At 37.3% G+C, this 21,946-nt stretch overlaps 1 protein-coding gene and 2 pseudogenes across 4 annotated transcripts in view; all 3 read right to left on the bottom strand.

Moving 5' to 3' along the window:
* Positions 1–21,946, bottom strand: part of Fktn (fukutin) — a 59,844-nt gene that overhangs the window by 32,123 nt on the left and 5,775 nt on the right. For 2 of the 4 annotated variants that reach the window (XM_028857749.2, XM_028857753.2), the window contains exons 2-5: positions 13,651–13,737; positions 8,521–8,710; positions 6,409–6,468; positions 4,708–4,911 (exon numbers count right to left, since the gene is read on the bottom strand). In XM_028857749.2, the coding sequence (XP_028713582.1) occupies positions 4,708–4,911; positions 6,409–6,468; positions 8,521–8,625 (369 nt within the window). In that variant the 5' untranslated portion in view covers positions 8,626–8,710; positions 13,651–13,737. Of the gene's footprint in view, positions 1–4,707; positions 4,912–6,408; positions 6,469–8,520; positions 8,728–13,650; positions 13,738–21,946 lie in introns of all 4 variants that reach the window. The other 2 variants (XM_028857750.2, XM_028857751.2) reach the window with 2 other exon arrangements.
* Positions 13,744–16,036, bottom strand: LOC119087494 (annotated as a pseudogene).
* Positions 16,147–19,390, bottom strand: LOC114683443 (annotated as a pseudogene).

Raw genomic sequence — 21,946 nt, forward strand, 5'->3', positions numbered from 1 at the left:
AATCATCAGGTCATACTTCAAAAACCTGTACTCCACAAAATTGGAAAATCTAAAAGAAGTGGACAATTTTCCAGATAGGTACCACATAACAAAGCTAAATCAAGATCACACAAACAATTTAAATAGACCAATAACCCCCAAGGAAATAGAAATAGGCATTAAAAGTCTCCTAACCAAAAAAAGTCCAGGACTAGATGGTTTCAACACAGAATTCTACCAGATTTTCAAGAACTAATACCAATACTCTTCAAATTGTTCCACACAACAGAAACAGAAGGAATGCTACCAAACTCCTTTTATGAGGCAATAGTTACTCTAATTCCCAAACCACACAAAGAGGCAACAAAGAAAGAGAATTACAGACCAACCTCCCTCATGAACATTGATGCAAAAATACTCAATATAATACTGGCAAACTGACTCCAAGAACACATCAAAACAATTATCCACCATGATCAAATAGGCTTCATCCCAGGGATGCAAGGATGGTTCAACATACGAAAAATCTGCTAATGTAATATACCATATAAAAGAAACTCAAAGAAAAAAAAAAACACATGATCATTTCATTAGATGCTGAAAAGGCCTTTGACAAAAATCCAACACCCCTTCATGATAAAGGTCTTAGAGAGATCAGGAACACAGGGAATATACCTAAACATAATAAAGACAATTTACAGCAAGCCAACAGCCAACATCAAATTAAATAGAGAGAAACTCAAAGCGATTCTACTAAAATCAGGAACAAGACAAGACTGTTCACTGTCTTCATATCTATTCAATATAGTACTTGAAGTTCTAGCTAGAGCAATAAGACAACAAAAGGAGATCAAGGAGATACAAACTGGAAAGGGAAAAGTCAAACATTTACTATTTGCAGATGATATGATAGTATACACAGGTGACCCCAAAAATTCTACCAGGAAACTCATACAGCTGATAAATACCTTCAGTAATGTGGAGGGATACAAGATTCACTCAAAAACATCAGTAGCTCTCCTATATACAAATGATAAATGGGCCAAGAAAGAAATCAGAGAAATATCACCCTTTACAACAGCCACAAATAATATAAAATACCTTGGGGTAACTCTAACTAAGTGAGTGAAAGACCCATTTGACAAGAACTTAAAGTCTCTGAAGAAAGAAATTGAAGAAGATATCAGAAAATGGAATGATCTCCCATGCTCATGGATAGGTAGGATTAACATAGTAAAAATGGCAATCTTACCAAAAGCAATCTACAGATTCAATGCAATCCCCATTAAATATCTGAACACAACTCTTCACAGACCTTGAAAGAACAACACTCAACTTAATATAGAAAAACAAAAAATCCAGGATGGTTATAAAAATTCTGTACAATAAAGTCACCTCTGGAGGCATCACCATCCCTGACCCAAGCTCTACTATAGAGCTAGAGTAATAAAAACAGCTTGGTATTGGCACAAAAACCAACATGTGGACCAATGGAATCGAACTGAAGATCCTGACATTAACTCACATGCCTATGAACACCTTATTTTTGACAAAGAAGTCAAAACTATACAATGGAAAAAAGAAAGCATCTTCAACAAATGGTGCTGGCATAACTGGACATCAACATGTAGTAGCTTGTAAATAGATCCATATCTATCGCCATGCATAAAACTCAAGTCCAAGTGGATCAAAAACATCAATATAAAACCAGTTACACTGAACCTGAAGGAAGAGAAAGTAGGAAGTAGTCATTCACAGGAGACCACTTCCTAAATATAACACCAGTAGCTCAGACACTGAATAAAATGGACCTCCTGAAACTGAGAGGCTTCTTCTGTAAGGCAAGGACACAGTAAATAAGACAAAATGACAGCCTACAGATTGGGAAAACCTTCACCAACTCCACATCTGATAGAGAGCTGATCTCCAAAATACATAAAGAACTTAAGAAACTAGACATCAAAATAACAAACAATCCAATTTAAAAATGGGCCACAGAGCTAAACAGAGAATGTTCAAAGGAAGAATCTCAAATGGCTGAAAGACATTTAAGCAATTGCTCAAAATCCTTAGTCATTAGGGAAATGCAAATCAAAACAATTCTGAGATACCATCTTACACTTGTCAGAATGGCTAAGATCAAAAACACTGAAGACAGCTTAAGTTAGAGAGGATGTTGAGCAAGGGGACCACTATTCCATAGGTGGAGTGTAAACTTCTACAGCCACTTTGGAAATCAGTATGGCTGTTTCTCAAAAAATTGGCATTCAATCTTCCTCAAGACCCAGCTTACCACTCTTGGGCATATACCCAAGGAATGCTCAAGAATACCAGAAGGACACTTGCTCAACTATGTTCATAGCAGCATTATTTGTACTAGCTAGAACTTGGAAACAACTTGATGCCCTTCAACTGAAGAATGGATAAAGAAAATGTGGTACATATACACAATGGAGTATTACTCAGCAGAGAAAAACAATGACATCATGTAATTTGCAGGCAAATGGATGGAACTAGAAAATATCATCCTGAATGAGGTAACCCAGACTCAGAAAGATAATAATGGTATCTACTCTCTCATAAGTGGATACTAGATGTAATGTAAAGGATAACCAGACTACAACCTACAACTCCAGAGAAGCTAGCTAACAAGGAAGACCCAAAGAGGGACACATGGATCACCCTGGGAAGGGGAAATAGAAGAGATCTCCATGAGTAAACTGGAGATGAGGATAGTGGGTAGGGGATGAGAACGTAAGGGGTTGGGATGGTCAACATGGAACAGGGATATAGTTGGAAAGCAATGAAAGGGATACCATGATAGAAGGAGACATCATGGGGATAGAGAGAACTTCCTAGAGAAGTTCCCAGAAATCCCCAAGGATGACCCCAGCTTGGACTACTAGAAATAGTGGAGAGGGTGCCTGAAATGAACTGGCCTACACCAGTGACCAGATCGGTGAATATCCTAATTGTCATCACAGAGCTTTACTATAGTGACTGATGGAAGCAGATGCAAAGATCCACAGCCAAACACCAGACAGCTCCAGGAGTCCAGTTAAAGAAAGAGAAGAGGGATTTTATGAGCAAGTGCATCAAGATCATGATGAGGAAACCTGCAGAGACAACCAAAGTGGGAACTCATGAAAGTTGGATCAATGGCTGTGGAGCCTGCATGGGACTGGGCTAGGCTTTTGTATGGTGAGACAGTTGTGTAGACTGATCTGCTTGGAAGGCCCCCTGGCGGTAGGATCAGAATCCATCCCTGGTGCATGAGGGGGCTTTTTGGAGCCCACTACCTATGATGGGACACCTCATGCAGCCTTGAGGCGGGGGAGGGGCTTGTACTTGCCTCTACTGGATGTGCCTCCCCATGGGAGGCCTTGCCTTCTTGTGGGGAGGAGTGAGGGGTGGGTTGGGAGGGAGAGGTTAGGTAGGGGTGGGAGAAGGGAAGAGGGGGAATCTTTGATGGGTGTATAAAATAAATGGAAAATTTCCTTAATAAATAAATAAATACATAAATAAAAATTAAGTTTAAAATATCATATTCTCACTTCTTCATAGGTTGAAACTTTTCAGATATATAAAACGAGAAAAAAAGCAAGCAACAAAGATGATGGAATTACATACACTTCACCTGTATTTCCCCTGCATCACTGCCTAGATAGAACCATGGGACAAGATGCTCTGGACAAGATGCTGTACACAATGAGCTTGAAGCAGATGAGGAACCTGTACCATATACTGCCACCTACCAGCATCAACATGATTAATCAGTTCTCCTCTAGAACTTCTGCATCTCTCATGATAGCTGACTAGTACTAGAGATGGTCATTTAATCTGATGCACGCCATCTTTATCTCATTCCCACCAGACTCCATCACTTAAATGGTCCATATCCCTACACTGCTGCACTGGGGATCAGGTTTACAACACATAGACCTTGTCGAACATCTGAACTATATGAAAATCATGACATATTCTAAATAAAGTGAGAAAAATTTTGGCACGTTTGGAACTCTCCTTGCCTTATTCCAGTCTGCCTCTCATCTTAAAATCATAAAGCAAGATTGAAATATAAATTCAAGGGGCTGGAGAGATGACTCAGCAGTTAAGAAATTTAGGTCCATGTTTGTGGACTAAAAAATGCCCCATATGAGTAGCAAACTAACACTGTGAACATACAAAATGGAAGAACGGTGCTATAGACAAAATCCTATGTGGAGGTATACCTTATGCAACACATAGTGGAAATTCAGCACAAGACTCCTTCTGGCTCATCTACACCATCGGAGATGATGAACACTCATGTTAACCTCTTCAAGATCATAATTATAGCCAAGACAGTGATATGGGAACAACAATTTACTAGAAGCTTCTGAGAAAAATTTTCCTTGATAAGATGGATGTCTGTTCTTTCCTCTCATTCTCTCACCATGAGCATGGATGTGATATTCCTATGCACTAAAGAGAGCTATGCTGGAATGATGATGGGAATGGACCAAGAACTTCATTCAGCCCTGGTATCAGTGGGAAGGAAAACTAACATCAATAGCCACCATTATTACATCCATTTACTAGAAAAGAATAAATGTCTTATTTGCTCTAGGCTTTGTATCCAGTTATTTATAGCTGAAAATATTCTCAATAAAACTTACACAAAGAACCTTAGATGTTTTGCATTTAAAATAGTATAGCCATCTCCTTTATCTAAAGCAGCAGACTCACCTCATTCTTCCACAGGTGATACTGCAGTGCAAATGCCGTAAAGTCTCTTGGAACACAGAAAAACCTGCAGTCTGAAGTGGAGCTTTGAGAAGTATTTTTCACTTGTTCCAAGTTTTTATTAATCAAGTCCAGAATCCAAGGGTCAATAAGGAACACTGGCACATTTTGGCTGGATGTCAGCATAACAAATTTCTGAACTGCACGCTGTTTGAAAAGAAAAGGATCTCGTTGAAACCACCAAGTCAATAGAATTGTTTTCCTAGTACTGGGAACTGAATCTAGGACCTCACACATGCAACGTAAGTGCTCTGTCATGAGCTCTATCGCCAGTCCCTTCTGTAGTTTTCATTTTGAGAGAAGACCCATTAGGTCACCCAGGCAGGGCTTGACCTTGCATTCCTCCTGCCTAATATTCCCTAGCAGATGAGATTTAAAGGCCTGGGCCACTAGGCCTAGCTCATCACAACTTTGTTAAATTTTTGTTCAATTAATTGTCTAAGAACTTACAGAGTATCTACCATGCGTATCACTGCACTAGGAATAAGCAAATGAACAACACACATGATTCTATCCCCAAAAAGTGCACAGTCTACTAAGGAAGATAATAAGTCACTATAGTTAAAGTGAAATATGCTACAACACAATGCAAACAACCTTATGCAAAAGTAGAAAGCCAAAAATGGTCAGATATGGTGATGAATGCCTGTAACTCCAGCACGCTCAGAGGTAGAGATTGGAGACTACCGCAAAGTTTGAGGTAAGCCAAGTATGCACAGAAAGTTCCAGGCCAACCACGGCTATACCAGTGAGACACTGTCTCAAAATAACAGCATAAACAAAACAAAACCAAGAAGCAAAAATAAACAAACAAACAAATAAAATCAAAGTATTCACAAGAACTATCTGCTCATTTTCCACAACACAGGCTATCATGTATCATGGCTATAATTTTGGTTTAATTAGTAAACCAGCACTATCCTTTAATATTTAAAACTGCTGTTGACACAGGGTCTCAAGTAGGCAGGCTGTCCTTGACCAGCGTCTGTAGCTGAGGATGACCTTGAGCTCCTGGTCCCCCTTGCTACCTCCCATGTCTGGTTTACACAGTGCTGGAGATTGACCCCAGGGCCTCCTGCAGGCTATGCAAACACTCTACCAACTGAGCATAATCTTGGCTCTGTCCTCTGGCATTGTTTTTCATTTTTAATTAGGTAGAAAAACAGTAAGAAAATGTATTTTTTAAAAAAAGGTTTTGAAATTTTACAAAACAAAAAAAAAATCTAATGTATATATATTACACTATCTTTTCCACTCATCTTACAAAGAAAACATTGAGATTTTTATTCCTAATTATTAATTTGCCTTCATATTTGTAGATCTATTCTAATTCATATTGGGAAAGCATTATAGTTCAGTGGACAAGAATTCTAGAGATGGAAAGTTAAAATCTAGATTCAGATGTTTACTAACCTTAAGCTCCATGAACTAGCTAAACTGAGAACAACATACATGCTGACTTTTTAAGGTTCCAATAAAGACAAAATGAGATACTCAATGCAAATCACTAGGTATAGGGTCTACTCATGTTCAAGGTCGTAATTGTCATTGACATCATTCAACTAATACCTGAGGAGTATATCAATGAATGTACTAAAGATAACAAAAACACTGTAATTGAGATGTCTTGTTTATAGTACATACCCATTGTGTGCTATCAAATCCAATTCGGTTTCCCTTGGACTTTGATGAACCAGTTCCGTTCTATCAGAGAACAAAACAATATTTTGGTAAATTTGGAGCCCAGCACACAATGTCCAAATGCTCATTTCATACTCAGAAACAAAAAACCATACAATTTTATAATACAATAACCCAAGGTATAAAACAGTGACACAGTACAGTAAGTTACTAAAATTATTCAATATTATAGCTAGCATTTCTGAACCAATGAATGCCCATCAAGGAATAGCATTTGCACACACACATTCCTATGTCTGTCTGTGTCCCCCTCCTTCCTCATCTGCCTCAATCCTTCTCTCTGTCCTGCCTCAGTCTCCCAAGTCCTGAGACTACAGCATGAAACAGTTGGTTTTCTGCTATCTCTATGAAATTAGGGTTTGTCTATGTAGTTCCATATTCCTAACAGCATCTCCATATACTGAATTAGTGATGAGATGGAAAATGAGGTTTAAATAGTATAATTAACAAATCTCAAGTGTCAGGTTCTGTTTGATACTTCCAAAAACAAAAGTCTCCCTCCCAAGTACTCCCTAATAACAATACTACAAAACAAAGTTATTATTTCTAGTAGAGAGATGGTCCCAATACCCACACTTTTCATAATGTACACTATTATTCAAATGTTCTAGGTTCCTTATAAGTTAATAGTACTTTTTAAATGTCCAGGTTCAGAGAGTCAGAAGGAAGAAAGCAATATTATCAGTATTTAATGATACACCTCCAAATAGTTTGAAACTAAATAGGAGAAAGAATGTTGGATGGTCTAGAGATAAGAAGAGTGTTTCAAGCTCAGAGAAGTTTGACAGCTCCTTATACTTTCATTGATTTTCTACCTGTGAAGTATAAATAACCGAGAGGAAGCTGACGGACAATTAGAATCGCCTCATCCTACAAACACAACGTGCACAAGATTCCTAAAAACAAGGCTCCTCTTCTTGTTAACCTGCACACTCAACGCCAGGTGCCAAGGCCAAGCTGTCTTTGTATTACCATGTCTGGCCTAGTGCTCAGTTAAATAAATGTTAGTAAGAAATTGTTAGTTGGAGGAGAAAGGAAGAGGGAAGAGTAATTAAGGCAGAGCCTGACTCAGTCTCTCACAAGATCTGCACTGTAGACTGTACAATTTAATACAAATGGACATGTGAGAGAAATAAACAACAAAAAAATAGAAACACAGTGAACTTTGTAATCTTCAATCCTCACAAGTGATGGAAACTGTAGACAGTCATTTGATTTTCACTACAGCCCTACATTAGGAGAGGAGCCTGATTTTTTAAGCAGTTGAATTGGTTGAGTTTGGAGTAAGTACATTTCTAGTGAACTTGTAGATTATTTTATAGTAGCTTTAATGGAATTAAGATCATATATCATAAATTCTACCATTTTAAAGTGTAAAGATAACTGTAAAGTTAAATATATGTATGTTGGAACACAGTCCAAGAATGGAGTCCTGCGAAGGAAATTCTGAGTGTTTGTGAAACAACTCCAAGAAAACAAGACAAGAGTCTCGTGATCGCAATTTCTTCAAAACAAAGAATTATTCTTGAAATGTGTTTTCATGCTCCTCCCAGGTGTAGCAGATACGAGTGAGTTTACTGCAGCTGTTGTTATTGATGTGCTTCTATGAAGAAACGTGTTTTTGCCACATGTGGCTTTTCCTTGGGATTGTACACTTTACTTAGGTGATTCTTCTCAACCCTCAGAGTATAAATTGTCTGATGCTCTGAATAAAGTTGTCTACCACATGAGATACAATGTGGTAGACTTTGATGTGCTATCAAAATTACCTATCAGTGACTTTATTTAACTGATACTAATTTGTAGAATAATAATTTTTATTTGTCAGAAAATGTAAATAGATTAAATATTATTGAAACATTACTTTTGATTTAATTGCATAATTACAAAAACATTTCATTGTAATTTTAAACTGCCTGCTACATCCTACAAAGATGAGAACCCCTGTGAGAAATGGTTATGTAAAGGCTCAACATTATTAATTGAATATACTGCAATGTAAATGAAGAAAACACAAAAGCCACAATGACATCTAATAAGAAAAAACAGAATTACCTTTGGTGACAAACAGTGCTTGTAGTAGTACAGCTGAAACAGCAGAAATGCAGAACTAGTCAGTGTTAAAAGGGCCAAGATTACGTTCTTATTGATTCTACTCATTGGTCTGCAGAGTTTTTTCAGATGTTCTCAATAGTAACCCAGCTGTTTTCATCTTCTTCGTGAAACAGGAAGATAATCTTGTTTTCTGTGAACAAAGAGATACTTTTGAAAAGAAAAAAAAAAAGGTGAATTTGGGGAAAAAAAAGGAAAATTAAAATTAACTTTAATAATCACAGATAGCCCACACACAAAAAAAGTTATTTAGGGAAGAATGGCAGTACATGGTTATAAGGTTAGCATTTGGTATATTGAGGCAGTGGGTTAGCAAGTATAAGGATAGCCTGGGCTACACAGTGTTCTAGACCAGCTTGAGTTACATAGAAAGACCCTTTATTGAACAAAAACAACAACAACAAAAAAAAACCATAAAAAGAAAAACTGGAAGAGAAAGAAAGCTAAGAAAGAACCATCTGCAGTTCTACAGAACACTTTGACCAAGAGGAATGGAGGGAGGGGCTTCTCCAATGTTTCTGACTAACAGATGTGACCTGGGACCTCTAGATCTCAGAATGTATGTCTGACAAGTCCAAAGGTGAAATCACTTCTGAAAATACTGAGAACTACTTCCACGGGAAAGAAATGAGAAAGTTTTTAGTCAAGGAGGACAGGATGTTTCTTTGTACACTGTGTGTGTGTGTGTGTGTATGTGTGTGTGTGTGTGTGTGTGTGTGTGTGTGTTAGAATGTTCATGTATGACCCTGGTATTTGCAAGGTAAAGAACACGTTGGTAAACTTTTTGGTCTTTCATCCTTATTGTTTCCTCTGATTATTTCTTTAGAGTAATAAATTTAGTATGTATATACTTCCTACCTCCTCTCCAATACATGATTTGGATTAACTATTTTTTAAATGTTCTATAAAATTTAGGTGTATTTCTTCAAGAATAGCAATACTTCTTTTATTTAATAATGTAAGGTTTCTGTGTTTTCAGGTTATAACAAGAAACTGGCAAACTATGCTACCTCTGTCTTCTTTCCTTCTCCTATTTATTTCTGCTTGGCTATTGTATTCTGTACCATAACTATGTTATTTTTACTCTTATTAGTACAGTGTACCACAATGACCCTATATACTCTCGGCACAATCAGCCTTTCTGCAACTTATGAAACAGAACAGAAAGGTACTACTTTGCTGTGGGATGGTCTGTATGTCAAATTACTCTGATAAGTCAATAAATAAAACACTGATTGGCCAGTGGCTAGGAAGGAAGTATAGGCGGGACTAACAGAGAGGAGAAAAGAACAGGAAGGCAGAAGGAGTCACTGCCAGCTGCCACCATGACAAGCAGCATGTGAAGATGCTGATAAGCCACGAGCCACGTGGCAAGATATAGATTTATGGAAATGGATTAATTTAAGCTGTAAGAACAGTAGGCAAGAAGCCTGCCATGGCCATACAGTTTGTAAGCAATATAAGTCTCTGTGTTTACTTGGTTGGGTCTGAGTGGCTGTAGGACTGGTGGGTGACAGAGATTTGTCCTGACTGTGGGGAAGGCAGGAAAACTCAAGTTACACTACTTACTTTCAGTGTTTGCATTGTTTAAAAACAGATGTCAGTAGAGTTTGGCTGTGAGATCAAACTTTATTTCCCCTGATAATTTACAGATTTTATCACTGCCCTGAAATGCTAATTATTCTCGATTATCATTCAATTACACAGCATCACCTACAAGGAATCTGATCTGTTTTCATGGGATGCACAGTGGAAGCACACATATTCCCTATCTTGTTGATATACACTATATAATGATAGTAATGAGTATATATTCATTTTTCCTTGGTCTTTGTGTATTCTTTCAACTTATAAAGATTTCTGGGTAGAACACTTCTGGAGTCATTTAAATACTTTCATTGCAACATTGGAGTCTCTATTTCCAGAACTACAGTAAGTACATCTCCTTTCTTTCCTATTTGTTTGTTCAACTTCCAAAGCCTGTCATCAAGCCACCTCACTGTGGATTCAATGTTGACTTTCCATTCTAATCTGTTATTTCTCCTTGTGTGTCTTTTCTACCTGAGCTCTGCCAGACTGCTCTCTCATAATTAACTCCTAGCTCTTAAGACATTGAACACTGTCTTTATTTTTTGCAGGGCTGCTAACTAAACTCAAGGCTTCTATCCAGGACTGGCAAATTGCCACTGAGGTACAGCCAACACTGTCATTTTAGAGATTTTTAAAAATGATTGTTGATTATAAGTACATTCATGGGTATGTTCGCACATGTGCAGGTGCACGTAAAGGACAGAGGTGGCCAATACCCCTGGAGCTGGAGTTACAGGGGGTTATTGTGAGTCACCTGACATAGGTACTAGGAAACAAACTCAGGTCCCTTGGAAAAACAGTATATGTTTTAACCACTGAGCCTTCTGTCTTCCATTTTAAAAGTTTAACTATTTCATAAACTCCACAACACCTAAGGCCTGCATAATATCATTATGGATTGTCACATGTTTTCTGGTTTATTTTCTTCTTCTTGTAGCATTTTTCATGGACCATGCTCATTTCCTTTTAATTACTACCTTTGAATGGCCTGAGCGCCCCAAGACCAGTTATTCATAGGAATACTGGAGTAGGAGGGAACAGCATTATATTCTAGACTAGATGGAAGTTCTTTCTGACAGAATAGTTTATACATGTGTGTATGTGAGGAAAATTGAGAATAAATATTAGATGTTACAAAAGTTAAAACATTACTCCTTTATGAAAAACAGGTACCAAAGAGTCTCTGGCAATCACTTCCTCCGTTTTGCTGCTGTAAGGATAGTGCACTTGTGTATACCTTATTTGCTTTTCTTCTTGCTAGTTCATGCTGCCAAACATCTATGGATGCTCCCATGTCTTTCCTAAATGTCGTGACCTAGTGTAAACAGAAGAGCCATTTCTCTATTCTGTCATTTTGGAGATCTCTTTCTACAAGGATCTTCTTTTTACATGTGGCCACCATTCTGCAAATATTTCAGTTTGATGTTATACCACTATTTGTCTCAGGGAAGCTATATTGTGTTGCTTGAGGGTAACATACAGAATAGAGTACAAATATTTTTACTCTGCCATTTAAAATCCTAAGTTTTGGTGTGGAGCTTTAAAACAATCTAAATGAACTGACAAAGCTGAAGCCACATAAAATAAGCACTGTAAGAAATAAAATAAGATCAATACTCAAGAGAAGGACAACAGCGATTAGAATTACCTACACCATCTGCAGATAATGTATCAAGGTGATGGGATAAATCATGATTTTCTCTATTAAACTGTGAAAATTAGCAGCATCCACCAACACTGATGGTGGTCCTAGTGTCTGCTGTCAGCTAAAACTTGTTACAATGGTTTCTTCAGAGGAGGTCATGGATAACAATTATTTCTCACTCTCCAGATTTAGTTATTCCTCATAGATATATTAAATAGCACACCAGTGTAATGCACGCTGCTTCCTGGTGAAATTTAAGCTGACGTTCAGACTACCATTGTTAAGCCTCTCTAAGCTCAACTATTTTAAAGTCCAACTTAATATACTGTTGCTTTGGGGAGCTATCACTATTTTACAACTAATACAAAATTAATTCATTAATAACATAGAAACCACTTAAAGAAAGCAATGGGACAGTTTCAAAAAGGGGTATCTCAGACAACATCACTGGCCCTGGCTTCTTTAATGGCAGAGGTCCCAATCAAGATAATATTAGTGTACCTAGTTCTTAGTTGTGACAGTACAGCCACCATTGTAAAAACAGTTAAAAAGGATAATACATTTCTTACTTACACATGTGTAAAAAAGATATTGCATCATGTGTAATGGAAAATATTACAAAGCTAATAGAATAAGCAGAAAAGGGAAAACAGATGGAAAATATCTGCAGAAAAAATAAAATGGAGACACTCACAGAAGAGATTTAAGCAGGCTGTGTACCCTGAAATTTTAATGTAAAGAGGCTTCTTTAACTATGATATATTACAGGGTAAAATTATTTTTTTTCATTTGCAAACAGGATTATTCAATTTGTCTGGTTTTGCTCTATGCTTCAATGAAAATGTTTAAAATTTGAAAAGAAGACATATTTCAGTGATGTAGCCTTTAAACTGATATTATTTTGTAATGAGTAAGACGATTCAGTGGGAAATGTCTGGTTTGCAAGGGTAGTAACCTTATCTTGATCACCATATGAATATGAAACAAAGTAGACCCATTAAATTGTCTGTCTCAACATATCTGTCATGGCCTAAAAACCCCAAACAATATTACACACACACACACACACACACACACACACACACACACACACACACTAGAAATTAAAAAAAAATTCATTGCCATTATATTATCTGGCATCTTTGGATAATTCCCTTAGAAGGCAGTACTTCAAGATGAAGGGCCAAATGAATAACTGATGGGAAGAAGATGATGCACTGAACTTCAAACAATACATACATATCTATAGTATATCAAGTTGTATTGAGAAATATACAGTTGATTGCTGATAGTTTTACCTCATTACATCTCCTCCAGAGAGATGAAAGTGCTGCTTTGGATAAACACATGAGGCATGTAATGTTTCTTATACTCTTCCCTGTTTAGCAATTTAACATTACCATTTTTAAAACATGTTGACAAAACAGCAAGCCTTGGGGATACATCATCTACCCTTGGACTTCTACTCAGGAAACTGACACATGAGGATCATGAGTTCAATGTATTCCAGACTAATTACTGACATCCAAACTAGGCTGGGTAACAAACAACATCTTAATGAAATTTTTAAAAAGATGAAAAAGAAAACCAACAAAAATCCACCACTCTTTCACAGATACCTTTACTTGAAAAGTATGATCAACATTGCATGATGTTTAAATAAACAATGGACTACTTGGATGATGGGCATCTGATTCTATGCATTACAACAGAAAAATATCTATCTCGAAGTGAAAGCACAACCAAAGATACACAATGGCCACAGGAGGTATATAAAGACCACAAATTGGACTTGACATAATAGATTTTCCAGAGATATAGCACACTTTAATACCTACCTCAAATGTTGCAAAATAGAAACCACAATGCACTGATCTCCACCATCAGTCTTTAGTGAAATTGTATATAATTTTCTTCCTTCAAGGCTATGATAAAAAAAGATGAAATAAATCTTTTTTTTCTTGAACCTGAATACAACTAGAATGAGTAAATTCTACACAAAATCATTTACTTGAATAGGGATTCCTCTTTATGAGTTCTTCCCTATTTCTTGATATCAAAGATGATATTAAAAGATTTAAAAATACTTAAGGGGCTAGAATCATGGCTGAGCAGTTAAGACAAGTTCATTCCCAGGACCAAAGTCAGTTTTTTGAGAACTTCCCATAATTCATTCTACAAGAAGCTCCAAGAGTCTAATCTTCTTGGGAACCAGAATGCACATGCATCATAACCATAAAGACACACATCACAAAGTTAAATTTTTAAACAATCAAACTTTCCCTCCTGAATGCTTTTCTCTTGTAAACATTCATTCTTGTAGTCTTGAGACATTTAAAGGCTTACAGAGATTTTCTTCATTGTGAAATGGTTCGTGTAACAAAAGCTAGCAAGTAGGCTTGAAATGAGAGAAACCAATCCTTCTCAGTTGGTGGTATCATTTCAGAAGATTTAGGAACTGTTGCAATGCTTATGAAATATGTCACAAGGAGTGGGACTGAGAGTTTTCATCCATACACCATTTCCAGTTCTTACTCTCTGCTTCATGGTGCAGGTTGAGAATGTAAGTTCTTAGCTTCTTGCTTTAGCTGCCATTTCTGACAATTGTTGCCATGCCACTTTCATTATGATCCAGTATCTCTCAGGAACCAAGGACCAAATTAAATTCTTTCATACGTTGACTTAGGAATTGCATTTTACTACAGCAACAGAAAATGCACTAATATATATCCATAAAGGTTTACTCATGGATTTCTTCTTTCTTGTGATTGAAGAGAGGTAAAAATCCTAAAACTTACTTTATAATTTAAATATATAGGCCTATGTCTATGTGAGTTTGCATGTAAAACAAAAGACATCATAATGACTGAACAGATTGTTGACACTTGTCAGATTTTTTTTCTCCAGAACAAATAATGTTGTGTAACTGAATGTACGTATGTTGGTAATGATCTTACCAAATATTTTATACTCAGATTTCCTATGGTATGCATTTTTTTTTCAGACCAGCAAAGATTAATGTGATATGCAAATGCTTTAACAACCTAATTACACACTGAAAATTTTACTCTTGTATAAAGACTACCATGAATTTCAAAATGTAGCCACACTGACTACATTTATAGAGTCTCTCTGAGTATAATTTATTCTGATTTTGGAAATTACTGATATGTGCAAGGCTTTACCACATTAAATTCATATGGTTTTTCTCCAGTATGTCTTCTTTTACATATTTGGAGATCATTTTGATATGCAAAGGCTTTACCACATTAATTATATTCATAAGGATGCTTTCCAGTGTGTGTACTTTTATGCTTTTGTAAACTACTGTATTTTGAAAAGGTTTTATCACATTGTTTACATTTGTATGGTTTCTCTCCAGTATGTGTTCTTTTATGTTCTTGGAGACTACTATGATGTGCAAAGGCTTTATCACATTGATTACATTCATAAGGTTTCTCTCCAGTATGAGTTATGTGTTTGGATACTCTTTTGACATACAAATACTTTACCACACTGATTATACTCATAGGGTTTCTCTCCAGTATGTGTCCTTTTACGTAACTTGAAATTCTTTTGATATGCAAAGGCTTTACCACATTGACTACATTCATAAAGTTTCTCTCCAGTATGTGTTCTTTTATGAGTTTGAAGATGATCATGTTTAGAAAAGGCTCTATCACATTGATTACATTTGTAGGGTTTATCTCCAGTATGTGTTCATTTATGCGTTTGGAGATTACTATATTGTGGAAAAGCTTTATCACATTGATTACATTTGTATGGTTTCTCTCCAGTATGTATTCTTTTATGTATTTGGAGACTACTGTGGTATAGAAAGGCTTTACCACACTGATTACATTCATAAGGTTTCTCTCCAGTATGAGTCCTTTTATGTCTTTGGAGACTCTTTTGACATCCAAAGGCTTTACCACACTCATTATATTCACAGGGTTTCTCTCCAGAATGTGTTCTTTTATGTAATTGGAGACTCTTTGAACATACAAAGGATTTTCCACATTGACTACATTCATAGGGTTTCTCTCCAGTATGTAGGTTTTTTTTTTTTTTTTTTTTTTTTTTTATGTATTTGAGGTTTACTGTGGTGGGAAAAGGCTTTATGGCATAGATCACATATGTAAGGTTTCTCTCCAGTATGTATTCTTTCATGTCTTTGGAGATGACAGTAATAGGCAAAGGCTTTATCACACTGATTACATTCATATAGTTTCTCTTCAGTATGTCTTCTTTTATGTATTTGGAGATTACTGTATTGTGAAAAAGCTTTATCACATTGATTACATTTGTATGGTTTCTCTCCAGTATGTGTTCTTTTATGTCTTTGGAGAATACTGTCATGTGCAAAGGCTTTACCACATTGATTACATTTGTATGCTTTGTCTCCAATGTGTTCTTGTATGTCTTTGGAGACTACTGTTATGTGCAAAGGCTTTACCACATTGATTACATTCATAAGGTTTCTCTTGAATATGTCTTCTTTTATGTATTTGAAGATGATTGTGATATGCAAAGTTTTTAGCACACTGAGTATTTCCAGAGAGTTTCTCTCCAGTATGCTTTCTTTCATTCCTGCCATGTATTCTAGAACTTTCACAATTTTGTTGAATATTATTATCTTGTCAACTATACCCTATAGCTCTGAGGTTCCTGTAGGTCTCCAGCATCACATCTTGGTATAGATTCTTCTGGGAAGAATCCAGCAAAGCCCACTCTTCCACACTGAAGTCCACATGTACATCATCATAGGTCACTGCACTCATTTTGTGGTCTCAAAAGGCAATCCTGACTTCACTGTCACAGCCTCATGCAATGAACTCTCAAGATCTCCTCACTGGGGCTCTGATTCATCTTGTGGTCTCAAAAGGCAATCCCGACTTCACCATCACAGCCTCATGCAATGAACTCTCAAGATCTCCTCACTGGGGCTCTGATTCATCTTGTGGTCTCAAAAGGCAATCCAGGCTTCATCCTCACAGCTTCACAGCTTCATGCCATGACCTCTCAGGATCTCCTCTTGAAGCTCTAACTCATGTCCTGGCTTCCCAGCTCACCCATGCTCTCCCCTCAGCTCCTGCAGCAGCACTTGCACAGCACACAAACCCAATGGCACCAGATCCTCTTCAATGCCAAGCCTGAAACTGGAAAATTATTCTTAAATGGCATGGGAAAAGGACAAAACTAGTACATGAACTGAGATCTAGCAATGGAGAAGAAAATGGCTAAGTGGTTCTGGGCATCCGAGCTATCAGTCTTCCTGTCTCTGGCCCTAGACTGTCATGTTAGGTAACAGAACACACATTCTTTTAGCTTTCATTTCATCTTTTATTACCAATTTTACTACACATCAATACATGAACAAGGTTGAGAAAATGTGATCACAAGAACCAAAAACACTTGTGGTGGAAACATGTACAAAGTAAGGTCCGGATTGTTTTCACATCCTTTCTGTAGCCAAGAGCACTACATAGTCTTTCAGTGTCACAGCCGACATTCAAATATGCTCTGAACTGCAAAAGAAATAAGAAGTCAAACTACAGAGGAAAGAATAGTGCAGTTCAGTAATTGTATGGTTAGGAGCCTAAGTAGCAGAATGGGAGGCATGAAAAGAAAATGAAATCAAAGAGGCACTCAGAAGCTGATGCTCAATTTGAAGCTTTACTCCAGGTGACTAGAGTTCATAGTGCTGGAAGGTTTGACACAAACTACTGGAGGAAAAAAGCAATTATCAATCTCATCCACCTGTGAACCCTGTGAGCTATAACAGCAACCTGTCTGCAAGATATACCCACTGACTGTGGAACAGTTGCACAAATGTTAGAGGAGCAACCAACCACCTTTTATATCTACAAGATGGAACCTATACCTGACATACTAATGAGGCCAAAATCTGAGACTAGATAGGTCATAGGCACTAAGGGGAACCCTACTATAATTATTCTGCCAAATGAACATAGATATAAAATGACTCCTACTTCACATTGTTTTACACACAGTGTATCAAATTGCTAAGCACTCATCAGAAAGGAAATATCTTGCAGTAGATAATGATACAGACACTCACAACATGGCTAATGCTCATTTGAACTCACAGAACCTGTGACAGCATGTACAAGATCTGTACTAGTTCAAGTCAGTCAAAGATCCCAGCAGAGAGAAGGGGAAATGTCCTACCTCTCACCAAGAAGGTGTGTGTGCAACCATTAACTTCTGGGAGAGAGAAAACCAGTTTTCTTCAATAGAGTGACAGAGTATATTAAACATGCCCCAGGACAATCCACATGCTCATGAATAGTTGGTACACACAAAATGGACCCCATGTAATTTTTTGTTTTGATTTTTATGAGAATGAAGTTGAGTGGGTATCTGGGAGGAGTTGGGGGAGGAGAGACTATGACTAAAATACATTGTATGAATTTTTTTTTAAATAACAAAAAAGGAAGTCTAGTAGAACCTCATGCCACAGGCCAATAATACCAACTATTCTGGAAGCTAGGCAGGATGATGGTTATGTTCAAGGTCTGCCTGTGCAACAAACTTTCTGGCCAGCGTAGGAATTTAGTGAGACTATCTCACAATAAAATCTGAAAAAAGGCCTGGGAATGTAGCTCAACAGTAGCTTGCTTGCATATACAGGGGCTATATTCCATCCTAGGACTGAAAAGAATAATATTAATAATAATAATGATGATGATAGTGATCAAAATGAATGTATTTACTATCCAATCACTTATTAATACTTTGCAAAATAACCTCTATCTTGCTATGTTGCTACTCAGAAGGTGAAAGATAAAATAAGGCAGTCTTTCCATATGATTATCAAAAAAAAACAAACCCATAAACACACATTGACTCCTTTCTGAATATGCTATAAGGAAAGTTCTGAGAGAGTGATGGAAATAAAGGACCTAGGTAACAGAGGTTGTATTAAAAAGTAAGATAAGTAATGTCTGACAGACTACACTAGCTCTGATCGGAACAAGAGGCGAGTGACTCTTCTCCCACCTGGAGAGACCTACCACTACGACCTGGGCCTAGAGGCACAATCTGTGCCCCCCCACCTCTACCCATTGCTGCCCCAGTAGCAGAGGAGCAGGAAAGGCTCCTGTAGGCATGCCTCCCCAAACACTACCCATTGAACCCAACAATCCTCAAGGCACATTCCCTATGCCAAACCCACCCATCCCCATGTGACCTCCACAGCTCCCTGAAACACACTTTCTGCTAGCTCTGACTAAACCAAGAATAGCTCCCTGAGAAACAGAATCTGCCAGATCTTATTGGGCCAAGAGTGGTCCCGTGAGACACAAGCACTGGAAGCAGAGATTGAACCAAGAGCAGCTAGCTCCCTCACACTTAGGTACTTCTTGCACCCATTGGAGGAAGAGATGAGTAGACACCAGTACACAAATACATACAACATAAAGAGCAACATGGCAGCACCAGAACCTAGCAGTTCTACAATAGCATGACCTGAGCATTACGATGCAGAAGCAGAGGAAAGCAACCTTAAAAATAGTAGAAATAGAAACAGAAGCAATGAGGAAGTCACAATATGAGGGAATGCTGGAAATAGAAAATCTGAGTAAAGAACTGATATGGTGATATTTTATTTGTGCTGAAATGCGATTTTATTTGTATGTTAATAAAGTTGCCTGGAGAACAGAAGTCATAGCCATTAAGCAGAAGTCTGGCAGTGGTAGCACACACCCTTACTCTGATCACATGGCAGGCAGAGTCTCTGTATGGACACAGCCAAGCAAGGTGACCTAAACTTTTAATTCCAGTACCAACCATAGAGACCTGGAGGTCTGTATATACAGGCAGTGACGAGGAAGTCATGTGGTTGGGTTTAAAGCCAATGAGAAGGCAGAACAGAAAGGCAATAAAAAAACAGGTCACACAGAAGAAGGTCTCTCTCTCAGGGGAAGTGACGGCAGCGAAGAGTGGTGGCTCTTGCTTTGATCTCTTAAGCTTTAACTCTGTATTCGGTTCTGTGTTTCTTAGTTACTAAGACCGTTTAGAATTTCATCTACAAACAGAAACTACAGATGCAAGCATAACCAACAGGATGCAAGAGATAGAAGAGAGAATCTCTGGTGTACAGGATACAATAGAGAAAATAGATTTGTCATTCAAAGAAAACACTAAAACCGAAAGTCATAACATAAAATGTCCAGCATATATGGGATACCATGAAATGACCAAACCTAAGAATAACAGGGATAGAAGAAGAATACCAACTCAAGGGCACAGGAAATATATATTCAACAAAATCATACAAGAAAACTTTCCCAACTTAAAGGAAATACCTATGAAGATACAAGAAGCTTATAAAACACCAAATAGACTAGAACCCACCCCCACCCCCGCAGAAAAAAGTTCCCTTGCCACATAATAATGAAACTGCTAAACATAAAGAGTAAAGAAATAATATTAAGAGCAGCAAAGGAGAAAGGCCAAGTGACTTATAAAGGAAGATCCATCAAATAACACCCGACTTCTCAATGGAGACTTTGAAAGCCAGAAGGTCCTGGACAGATGTAATGCAGACACTAAGAGACCACGGGTGCCATCCCAGACAACTATACCCAGAAAAACTTTCAATCACCACAGATGGAGTGCACAAGATATTCCAAGAGAAAACCAGATTTAAACAATACCTATCCACAAATCTAGCCCTACAGAAAGCACAGGAAGGAAAATCCAACCCAAGGAAGTTAGATGCACCCAAAAAACACAGGCAATAGATAACCCCCCAGCAGCAAATCCCAAAGAAGGGAAATACCCACACACTACCGCCAAAAGGTAACAGGAATTAAAAATCACTGGTCATTAATATCCCTTAATATCAATGGACTCAATTTGCCTATAAAAAGACACAGGCTAACAGAATAGATATGGAAACAGGAACTATCTTTCCACTGCATACAAGAAACATACCTCCATCTTCAAAGACAGACACCATCTCAGAGTAGGAAGTCTGGGAAAAGACTTTCCAACCAAATGGACTTAAGAAGCAAGCTGGTGGAGCTATCCTACTATCTAATAAAATAGACTTCAAACTAAAATCAATCAAAAGAGATCAGAAAGGACATTAAATATTCATCACAGGAAAATGCACCAAGATGAAGTCTCAATTCTCAACATTTATGCCCCAAATACAAGGGCACACACACGAAAAACAGTACTAAAGCTCAAATTGCATATCAATCCCCACATACTAATAGTGGGAGATTTCAACACCCCACTCTCACCAATGCACAGGTCTGCTAGACAGGAACTTAATAGAGAAATAAAGGAGCTAAGAGATGTTATGACTCAAATAGACTTAATAGATATCTACAGAACATTCCACCCTATCAACAAGATAGACAAACCCCTATGCAAACTAACCAAAAGGCAGACAGAGAACATCCAAATTAACAAATCAGAAATGAAAAGGGAGACATAACAACAGACAATGAGGAAACCCAGAAAATCATCAGATCATTATTAAAAAACCTGCACTTTACAAAATTAGAAAATCTAAAAGAAATGGACAATTTTCTGGATAGGTACCACATATAAAAATTACATCAAAACCAAACAAACAATTTAAATAAACATTTAACCCCTAAGGAAATAGAAACAGAGGCTAAAGTCGCCTAACCAAAAATAAAAAATAAAAAAAAAAAGCCCAGGACCAGATAGGTTCAGTGCCGTATTCTACCAGAATTACAAGAAGAGCTAATACCAATACTCTTCAAATTGTTCCACACAATAGAAACAGAAGGAACATTGCCAAACTCTTTCTATGAGGCTATAGTAACTCTAATACATAAACCACACAAAGATGAAACAAAGAAAGAGAATTTCAGACCAATCTTCCTCGTGAACATTAATGCAGTAAAATACCACCAAACTGAATCCAAAAACACATAAAAAAACTTATCCACCATAATCAAGTAGGCTTCATCCCAGAGATACAACGATGGTTCAACATATGAAAATCTGTCAGTGTAATATACCATATAAACAAACTGAAAGAAAAAAACCAAATGATCATCTCATTAGATGGCTGAAAGGCCTTTGACAAAATCCAACACCCTTTCATGATAAAGGTCTTGGAGAGAT

The sequence above is a fragment of the Peromyscus leucopus genome, chromosome 2, assembly GCF_004664715.2.
Source record: "Peromyscus leucopus breed LL Stock chromosome 2, UCI_PerLeu_2.1, whole genome shotgun sequence".
In the NCBI taxonomy this organism is placed as follows: domain Eukaryota; kingdom Metazoa; phylum Chordata; class Mammalia; order Rodentia; family Cricetidae; genus Peromyscus; species Peromyscus leucopus.